This window comes from Acanthisitta chloris, unplaced genomic scaffold (assembly GCF_000695815.1).
Source record: "Acanthisitta chloris isolate BGI_N310 unplaced genomic scaffold, ASM69581v1 scaffold41629, whole genome shotgun sequence".
NCBI lineage: Eukaryota > Metazoa > Chordata > Aves > Passeriformes > Acanthisittidae > Acanthisitta > Acanthisitta chloris.
The window spans coordinates 1-10,607 of record NW_008690440.1 but is presented as its reverse complement, the minus strand read 5'-3'; the positions used below and the strand labels follow the sequence as shown (position 1 = coordinate 10,607).

At 40.9% G+C, this 10,607-nt stretch overlaps 1 protein-coding gene across 1 annotated transcript; it reads left to right on the top strand.

Moving 5' to 3' along the window:
- Window positions 1-954: 954 nt before the first annotated feature.
- On the top strand, window positions 955-8,396 carry PDIA4 (protein disulfide isomerase family A, member 4; the record flags this gene model as incomplete). Its single annotated transcript, XM_009081805.1, has 9 exons — window positions 955-1,126; window positions 2,774-2,979; window positions 3,652-3,790; window positions 4,262-4,467; window positions 5,137-5,295; window positions 6,415-6,566; window positions 6,955-7,111; window positions 7,207-7,440; window positions 7,835-8,396. Coding segments are annotated over 9 exons (1,841 nt in total), but the record flags the coding sequence as incomplete, so codon positions are not given.
- Window positions 8,397-10,607: the final 2,211 nt, after the last annotated feature.

Here is a 10,607-nt window from a genome sequence, read left to right as displayed (position 1 = left end):
TAACTCAAAGGCCTCCCCAAAAGCTGTTTGAAAGAAGCTCTCACTCCATTTTTACTTTTTTTTTTTTTTAAAGAAGCGTATCTTGAGTCTGCCAGGTGCATAGGAGTGAGTTTTTATAGGACTCCTGCAACAGTCACTTTATTTTACACTCACTGCAGCCTGATGCTGATCCAGAGCAGAGTGATGGATGCTCCTGTGAGTGGAAAGGCTCCTTAATGAATTGCAGGCCTGAAACATCACTGTAATTGAAAGCAAGATCTATGGAGGTGGCAGAGGTGGGATGGAGCAGTCAGGAAAGAAGCCTAATTTTTAAATGCTGCCTCCAAACCACCTTGGTGCTAATGAAATTATAACATTTGGGTTTATAGCATGGATGTCTGTTTATTAGACATTCAGACAGGCAGCATGTAGTGTTACATACATGTGGTGTAACAGGTCTAGTGAGTGAGGGTACAGGGGTACATAAATGACAGGTAACATCTGCTTTTTGGTATAAGACACCTAACTTTTCCAACTGCAAGTTGTTACACTTGAAGGACTGCTGTTCTGCTGTATGATGAAGAGCCTCTGTTTGAATTTAGGTGTCATCTGTGCGCCCAACAAAACACATTTCAGCAAGATACCAGTGTACCTTGATGGTGACTATTATATAGATCCGTATGTGTTAATTCTTATGTCCATTTGGTTTGTTTGCCCTGAAATGTGAAATAGATGTTCACACTTTACTGAAATATTGATACTGTTGGCTGGTGTAGTGTGGACAAAAATGAAATGGTTGAACACACGAGTCCAAACTCATTGTGAACTGAGGTAGCTGTCACTGTGTGGGGAACAGAAACTAATCTGTGTAGGTACTATTTTTAACCACCTTTTAACCATCTTTAATCTAGTACTGTTACTTCAGTGTTAAACTTGACACAATCTAATCTATATAATGCATTTTGACTTTTCCAGAATCTGTTACAAAAGAAGCTGATGATGATGATGATGATGAAGATGAAGATGATGAAGATGATGATGATTCTGTAGTTAAAGAAGAAAATGATGTATTTATCTTGAATGATGCAAATTTTGACACCTTTACTGAAGACAAGGATACTGTTCTGCTGGAGTTCTATGCACCATGGTGGGTTCACAGTGGTTCCTCATAAGGTGCAGGATGAGATGCCTGTTGAGGGCTTCTCTGACAGGACAAACTCCTAAAAAGGGAGCTTGGATTGCAATTTTAAAGATGACATAGGAGTTGCTTGCAGGAAGTGCACTGAACTCTGCTATAGTCCATGTAAGGAGGTGGTTCTAGTGGTGTGGAGGTACCCTTTTTCCTGCCCCAGTACCATGCAATAGCCGACAGCCTGCTGCTTCTCCACAGATGTGGGTCATGTTGGCACATCCCATGCCAAGGGAAGTACAGCCTTGGTTCTGTCCCTGCTTTGTGCCTGTCAGGGAACAGAAATGGTCCCAGTGAGCCTGCTATCATCCTTGTGCTGGACCACTGAGAATTTGTGCACTTGCTCATCTAGATGGAGGAATGAAGGAGATTTCTCTAGTAATGGATTTGCTTTTCAAATTTGCATTCCTGTCCTTGCCAGAAGGGTGGGCTGTGATTCAGGACATGGCTTGTTCATTTTATCAATTTAAGCAGTGCCTCATACATCTACTTAATGGTGATAGTTCTCTGGCATCCCAGGGTGCACAGTGCCACTAGTCTGTTCAGGGGAGCTATAATGGGTTTACCTGCATGTAACCAAGACAAAGACTTTAGTCCAGAATAGATGTTCTCTTGCATTCTTATGGACAAAAATATTAGAGATGATTAGTGGGGGAAAACAAGAGTAGAATATATTTTCAGTCGAGTTGCTGAATTAGGGTTGCAGCCAGAACCTCTTTTCCTTTGTGACTTAGTGATACAATGACTTACTCATTTGTCCTTTGAATAGAGGCGGGGCACATGATCTTGCTTGAGTTGGAGTTGCATTTTAACTAGTGCCATTCTTGTTGCAGAGAATCCTGTCCCTACTTGGCAGTAGGTACTAATTCTGCAGCTGTAGTTTGCCTGCAGGAAAACTAAACATGAAGCTTAAATTGAGCAGGAGGATGGATGTGTGGTCATCATAGATGGAAACACCTTTCCTTTTCTCCACTCCCCCTCCTGCCAGTTTTGAGCTAGTTTTAAGGAGTATAGGCTATCCACCACACACTTCCTCTTTTCCTTCATTTTCCTGGTTACATCTTCTTCTTGTCAAGCTATATTCACCTTTTTCTATGCTGGTATCCTGTCATGCAGCAGGAGCCTTTGTTCTTCACAGGTGCTGTGATACTGTGGTGGGTGTGAGATTTTGTTGGGCCAATTTAACTGCTGGTTCATTTTTCTCTTTAGTTCAGTTTAGGATGTTGGGTAGAGAGGGTGAACCTAGATTATGGAGAATCTGAAATTGAACTGAGATCATATTTGCAGGGGAAGGAAGGAAGAGCACAGTACCAGGTTTACAATTCTGTTGTAAAAGTAGTTGTTGAATGTTTTTTACAATGGCTTTATAAAACATATGGAAATGTGCTGCATGTTGAATGAAATTTTCACAAAAAGGTTGGTATTTGAACAAACAGCACATTAGCTATAGTTACTCTCTATCTTTCCATGATCTGAAAACACAAACATTTCTGTGTTGATGATGTGAGCATCTGTCAGAAGGCATCCTGGAAAGACAGAGTAGCAAAATACCTCTGTGTCTGTCATGCATTTATGTATGTATCTCCTTGTGTCTTCCTCTGACAGGTGTGGACATTGCAAGCAGTTTGCTCCTGAGTATGAAAAGATAGCCAAAACTCTGAAGGAAAATGACCCTCCTATTCCTGTTGCCAAAATAGATGCTACCACAGCCACATCCCTAGCAAGTCGTTTTGATGTCAGTGGCTACCCAACCATCAAAATTCTGAAGAAAGGCCAACCTGTTGACTATGATGGTTCTCGGACAGAAGATGGTAAGCATCAGTCCTTTGTGGTTCTCTGTAAGAAAGCAAAGTGACATTTGATCCTGCTTTTTAATGCGTGACTATTTTGAAGGACTTTGATCCCAAGTTACTTCATCTTAAGCAGAATAATTTTATGAAGGCTGAATTTTTGTCTGTTTTCTCAACTGGCTGCATGCTAGAGGAAAATTTTGCAGGTAGTGGATAGTGCTCTTACTGATGGAAGGTTTGTAGAAATATGACTTGACTAGAAGAGAAGGCAATCTCATGCTTGCTTGAGGGATCAGCTAATGAACATCTTATCGATATATTCACTGTATATAAACCGACTTGTTTTATCCTTAATTAATGTATCCAATGTCAAAGGGGAAAAACTGCCTTTCCTGTCTGTTTTGAGATGGAATTTGTGTGCTATGGTGATGCAAAGTACAGATCTGTGCTCTGCATAAGTAAGAAGCTCTATGGGGTAAAGAAAAAACCTTCTTGACAATACCAACAAGGAAATAAAGCATAATAAAGGAGCTTGATTATGAAAGTGTTATCATGTAAGCTTGATGGGTAAGCATTGGTTCAGGACCATGCTTGAAACTCTGATTTTAAATACTGGATATCATCTCTTGCATTTGATATGCTACTGGTATGATAATGCAAGCTTGCTAATTGGGTTATTGAACTGTGTTTCAGCAATTGTGGCCAAAGTCAAGGAGGTTTCTGACCCCAATTGGACCCCTCCACCTGAAGCTACTCTGGTATTGACCCAGGATAATTTTGATGACGTCGTGAATGATGCTGACATAATCCTGGTAGAGTTCTATGCTCCATGGTAAGCAAGAAGGCAGTCACCTGTACTTGCTTAGCACAGCTGGCCTGAACATGCTTGGTGTACCTGTTTTCTGTTATGTCTCTTAAAGAGGCTTCTCTTGTGCAGGTGTGTATGGCTCTGGTGTTCTAATCTGGACCTGGCACTGTGTTGCACATCACTTGAAGACTAGATTGGGTCTATGTCTCAGCAAAGGGTGGTGTCCAAAACTTCACTGAAGATTCTCCTTATTTCCTAATTTGAGAACATGTTGAGATACTGGAAGAGTTGGTCCTTAGTTTAAAAATGAAACTACCTATAGTAGTATGAGGTTAGGCATAGAAACTAGTTTAAGGTTGGAGAGACACGTGTTCCTATGCTGAAGTGTTCTCTGTAAATTCAGTAACCACATAGAAGAAGGTAGATAGTAGATATGTCCATTGGTAGAAGGTACCTCATGGCTTGTAAAAAGTGCCCTCTGCTCTCCTTCCCTAGGTGTGGACACTGCAAAAGACTTGCTCCAGAGTATGAGAAGGCTGCGCAGGAGCTCAGCAAGCGCACACCTCCTATCCCCCTGGCTAAAGTCGATGCCACTGCTGAAACTGAGCTTGCAAAGAAGTTTGATGTTACTGGCTACCCAACTCTCAAAATCTTCCGCAAGGGCAAACCTTATGACTACAGTGGTCCACGGGAAAAATATGGTAGTGCAAATTCTGCTTTTTCTTGTTTTCCGAGGGCTTGACCACAAAGATTTTGATGGATCTGTAGGATCTGCAGACTTGTTAATGTCCTAGCAGTGGTAGTTGGGCAATCTGAAATATTGTGCTCTCATACCTACATAGACCAGCAATTTAAATTTGTCTCTAATTTTTATAACACCTAATTGTGGTACTATAAGCTCCTTTTAATAGAAAGTAAGTTAAATACACATGGTGCAGCAGTGGCAGTATGAGTACGTGGGCAGTCTTTAATTGCACTGGAATGCACCATAAGGGCTGGCAAAATACTCAATATTAAGTTTTAGTAAGAGAGAAGACTTAAGACTCTCCAAGTAGGGCTTTGGCTCAGGAGACAATGAAGGGTCTGGAATTTCAGAAAGATTACTTGCAAGATCAGATGATATCCATGGATCTTCTGCTTGACCACTGCTTAGCTGAAACCAGCCTGGAAGAGAGTGTCCAAAACTGCAGCTTTAAAAACTTGGACTGAGGTCTTGCTGATTTGGTCTTTAAGTTATTGTGGGAAGGCTGCGCAGAAGGAAAGATGTCCATGGGAAATGTGGCATTAAACCATGTTGTAGATGGAATGCCTGAACCTTTCAGTTGAATAAGTATTCTAAGCAACTATTTGGTGGCCGTTTTGTCTCTCAGGTATTGTTGACTACATGATTGAGCAGGCTGGTCCTCCATCCAAACAGATTCAGGCTACCAAGCAGGTACAGGAATTTCTGAAGGATGGGGATGATGTCATCATCATTGGTGTCTTTAGTGGAGAGAATGACAAAGCCTATCAGCTCTATCAGGATGCAGGTAAAGAATGTTTTAAAATATTAATGAAGTGTATGTTTTGTTGTGATTCTACCTAGGGCTTTGGACATGGGGAGATCATTTATCTCTCTGCTTAGTTCAGTGGGGGAGATTGGAGAGGAATAAAAGGCAGTAGGTGGAAAGGTAGTCTTCTACTTGTACTCAAGAAAAAAGCTCACACCAGATTTTGAATCTGAAACTAAAGTATCAGCCTGTCACAGAAGATACCTTCTCTTGGTGCCGTGTCTCTAAAAATGTGTGAACTAGAGAGCAGGGAAAATTCCTTCCTGATGAGCAAATCACAACTTCCTGGCTTAAAGCTAGCTGTCTTTGCTGTCCATTACTCTTTGTTACATATCTGACAGTTCCAAAGACTGGGCTTTGCCAAACTTGTTTGGAGTGGGAGGCCTGGAGAAAGAATCATCATCCACCTCTGGATCAGTTTAAATGTTACCATTCATGGCAACATTTATTCTTAAAAAAACCCATAATGTGACACATTGGTGCTCCTCTTAATATTTTCTGCCATGGAGAAGAAGCTAAGCACTTGAAGTGCACTGTCCCTGTAATCATTCCCTCTATTTTCCATGATCATACTATTCACAGGCACTTTTGGTTGCTGCAAGAACCTTGAAAGCAGTGTGGACAATTCTTCTCCCCCTGACTATGTCTGCTTCTGGGGCTGCTATCATTTATAGCTGGATTAGGAGCTAATTTGGTTGTTCCAGCATGGCAAGATACAGAACTGTTTCCCAGAATGTCTCAAAGCAAATAGATGGGCTAGGGTGATATATCTGAGGGGAAGCAAAGAGGCAGGAGACTGATAAAAAAGATAGCTGTTTTGCTGTGTTTGTTTTGAAAGCTGTTCAAGGTTTTTTGAGTATATAGAATAACTCATCAATAAATGGATTGCTGAACAGCATTCAAGTAGTGCTACTGGAACTATACATGTATTCACATGTTTCTTACCCTCTGGTTGAGAGCTGTTGCCCAATACTGGGTTGTTCTATATCTCTTTGCAAATAAGAAGAGTTTCCTTGTAGTACAATATCAGGATTTGAGTTGGAGGCTGTCCGTGCACTTCTTGATGACTTTTCATTCACCCTAACCTTAATTTTTCAGCTAACGGTTTAAGAGAAGATTATAAGTTCCATCACACCTTCAGCAATGAGATTGCAAAGCTATTGAAAACATCTCCAGGAAACCTGGTTGTCATGCAGCCAGAAAAATTTCAGTCAAAGCACGAGCCCAAGACACGCGTTCTGAATCTGAAAGTGAGTATCTGATCCAGATCTAGAAAGTTTGTGTGTGGATTGAAGGTTCTCATTCGTTGTGTTTATGATCAGTTGGCACCTTCCCTTTGGAAGTACTCTCACTAGAATTTGAGGCGACCTGTTTGTCTGCTGAAATTGTATGCTTTATTTGAGAAAACTTAATGAAATTAGTCCAGGTTGATACCTTTTAAACTAATAATTTAGCATTGCAATATTCAGTTTAAGGGTAGACCATCAAGTTACCTTTAGTGCTCAAACATTTGAATATAGTGACAGCATTGTTTTTATAACATACCCCTCTTTCTCATTCATTAATTTTCAGTAGTGTGTAACAGATACGGAGCTTAAATCTGTCTGCCTGAATTTTTTTCCCAATTTTTTTAACCAGGATTCCACAGATGGATCAGAGATCAAAGAGCATGTGCTAAAACATGCTTTACCTCTAGTTGGTCATCGCAAGCCTTCCAATGATGCTAAGAGATATGCTAAACGTCCTCTAGTGGTTGTCTATTATTCTGTGGACTTCAGTTTTGACTATCGAGTTGGTAAGTTTGCTACAATTACCATTCCTCCACTTTGAGAGGAAGCAGGCAGTAAGTAACTAGAAATCACTAATCCTGTTGTGTTCTGTTTTTTTCAGCTACTCAGTACTGGAGAGGCAAAGTCCTGGAAGTGGCCAAAGACTTCCCTGAATATGTGTTTGCTGTTTCTGATGAGGAAGATTATTCTTCTGAAATAAAAGATTTGGGCCTGCTTGAAAGTGGAGAGGATGTCAATGTTGCCATTCTGGATGAAGGTGGCAAAAAATATGCCATGGAGCCAGAAGAGTTTGACTCTGATGTACTCAGGCAATTTGTGCTGGCATTCAAAAAAGGTACAGTCTTTGTTGCTTGGACTATGCTGTGACTTGTAGCTGTACTGTAAAACTGAGCATGTTTTGCAAGCCTAAAATGTTCCTGTGGCTTTGAAGTGTGAGCTGATTGTTCATATTTGGGACTACTGTAATAAATCACTGGTTAGTACCTTACGGATGTATGGCCATAAAAGGAGGGAGAAAAGTTGCAGGAAGTTGCAAAACGAATTGTTGCCCATGAGGTTATTGGGTTAAAAGGTCTCCAGTAAACTAGCCTGTGTTTCATGCAGAAAAGTTCATTTGCTGGTGCACTACTTTTCCCTGGTGGGTGGGTCTTCTGCCCTCACTTGAGAGGGGATTGTAAGGACTGCTCTTACTGTATTCTAACAGTGGTGTGTGCTTTGCTTCCTCCTAGGAAAACTGAAGCCTATTGTGAAGTCCCAGCCAGTGCCAAAAAATAACAAAGGGCCTGTGAAAGTGGTAGTGGGTAAAACTTTCGATACCATAGTAATGGATCCCAAGAATGATGTTCTTATAGAGTTCTATGCCCCGTGGTGTGGACACTGCAAGAAATTAGAACCAGTGTATACTGAGCTAGGCAAAAAATACAAGAATGAAAAGAATCTAGTTATAGCCAAGATGGATGCTACTGCCAACGATGTGACGAATGATCGCTACAAAGTGGAGGGATTCCCCACTATCTACTTTGCTCCACGGGACAAGAAGAACAACCCTATTAAATTTGAAGGCGGGGACAGAGATTTAGAGCATTTGAGCAAATTTATAGAGGAGCATGCGACAAAACTCTCCAGAACAAAAGAAGAGCTTTAGATAAGATGAGGGTGGTGAAGGAAAAATTGTTTGTACATTGTAGTTAAAAGCAAGTTACTGACAAAACTTTGTGAGAGAAGAATTAAGCAGTTTGAGCAAGGAGATTCTTGAGCAGTAAAGCAATTGCAGTATCTTTTTTTTTTTTTTATATGGCAGAAGAGGAGCAAGGAGATTCTTGAGCAGTAAAGCAGCAATTGCAGTATCTTTTTTTTTTTATATGGCAGAAGAGTTTTTTTTCTGGACACTGAACTTATTACTCTAATATGAATGTCTTATGTTAGTTATGGTTTTGATCTTTGGAGAAAAATACATCCTTTATTTTTTGTGACTATCCTGAGCTTTATTCTTTGACTTCAATGCAGCTGTTTCTAAGTTAAAAGATACTACCAAAAAGAGAGAAGCTGATCCCTCAGCCAAACAGATTTCTCTGTTACATTTGTTTTGTTATGATTACTGGGTTGAGCAGTTTTTTGAGCCAGTAGTTTCTGTTATGTTTCCATATACCTATTCATGTGACTGTGTCACTGTATTCATGGCTGAGGGTAAGAATGGAGGTTTTCTAAAGTGTGGATGAACTGTTTGGTCCTATTGAGATAAGACACAATGACTTGCTAACCATATGTGCTCTAGATGCATCTGTTTTAGCTTTGTGCCCCTCTGTAGAGAGGGTGATGCTATAATAGCAAGTTTTTCTAATTTACCTCTCTTTGCTAGTCCATATTCACACATTTGTATCTTAGTCTTCCTAAATATGTTTCCGAGTAATTGGAGTGTGGCAGAAGGAGCATCTAGTGAGTGGTAACACTTGGATTCTGTATCAGATCTGGGTGTTACTTCCTCCTTTCCTTTTGCAGAGAGGAACATTGATAATGTTTCTTCTTTGGGGAAGCTGACTGAGACCTTCTAATGGCCTCTATCCCTGTAGCAGGTACTGCAGTTACAAAGGATGATTGCATCTTCTCTGCTCCTCTTGGGAGTATGTGCATTTAAAACTGGATTTTTATCTTGAGTGTCCCAGGTTAGATATGCTCATAAATTTATGGGCCATGTTGAGGTGGCAGACTTACATATTCTAGAAGCACTGTCTGCCTCTTCTCAGAGCTGTGACAGTGTGCTGTGTTGCAGCTTGAGTGTCACTGAGGCAGTTTTGGTCCATATTTCATTTTGCAGGTAGTGCTTCTCCTAGCAGCACTGTTTTCTGTCTTGCAAAATATCATCAGTCTTCCTTCAGTAATTGCTTGTTGCGTTAGTTTTTAGCTTTTTGGAGGGTGTGCAAATCTAAAACCACCACACAATCTCATTTTCTTCTGGGGAGGTGCAGTCTTCTGTGTAGCAAGCATAAACCTGTGTCCAGGAGGTGGCTTTCTGAGGATCCAAAAAGGGCATGCAAGGGTGTATGTAATCCTTATGCTTTTCTATTGCATTCTGTGTCCCTGTTGAAGGGATGTGCTTCCCTGCTGCCTTAACAGGGGATTGTTCCCCACTGACTGTTAACCCACACAGCAAAGCGTGACTATCAAACTATTTATGAAGGCTTTCTCTTAATGGTTTAGCTGAAGCTAGTGAACAAAGCTCACCAGCAGATTATGAGTGAGGGGGACAGTATCAAACCTCCAGGGGAGTGCTGGGGTGTGCCTGAATGCTATTCAGCTCCTGTCCTTTTTCTGGAAGTGGTAAGCAACAAAGTGTTAAAGCTGTGTAATTGTTTGCTTCAGGCCCTGGCATTGTCAATCTCCTCTTTCACATTAGAGGGCTTTTTTCTCTACTGTCTTTAAATGTACAGATGTCTGTTAAGCTAGCCAGTATTTCACCTACAAGAATCTTACCAAGTGCATTATGTTCCCATCAATTGCCATTTCTGTTTGCAGCTTTTCTGTAGAGCCTTAAAGGCCATAGACTGTGCTAAATATGTTGTTCAGGCAACAGGAGTGAGATCAGACTTAGCTGAGCACCAGAGGTAACTTTTTTCAGCCTTAGAAAGTATACACGCAAACCAAGTAGCAAGTTCTGTCCTGTCTGCCAGTGATATCAACTCAGTTCTTCAAAGAAGTAGGAACAGACTTTCAATCGGTTCTTAAGACATAGATCAGGTTCTATCCCTAAGCAGATACCTCATATAATGCTGCAGGGAGCTAAACTGCTGCTGCTTGTTAGTTAGTTGCTGGTTTATAGGGTTTTATTCCAAAACAGATGCTGTCTAACCAACAGGAGGATATGGAACATGCAAAAGGAAGGGTGAAAACCTGCTTATTGATGGTAAGGGCTACAGTCAGGGCTGAAGCTCCATTTTTCTTGGGACAGTATGTGTTAAAGTTGAGTATGAGTTTCTCACCTCTCTTCTCACAGGTGCTAAATTA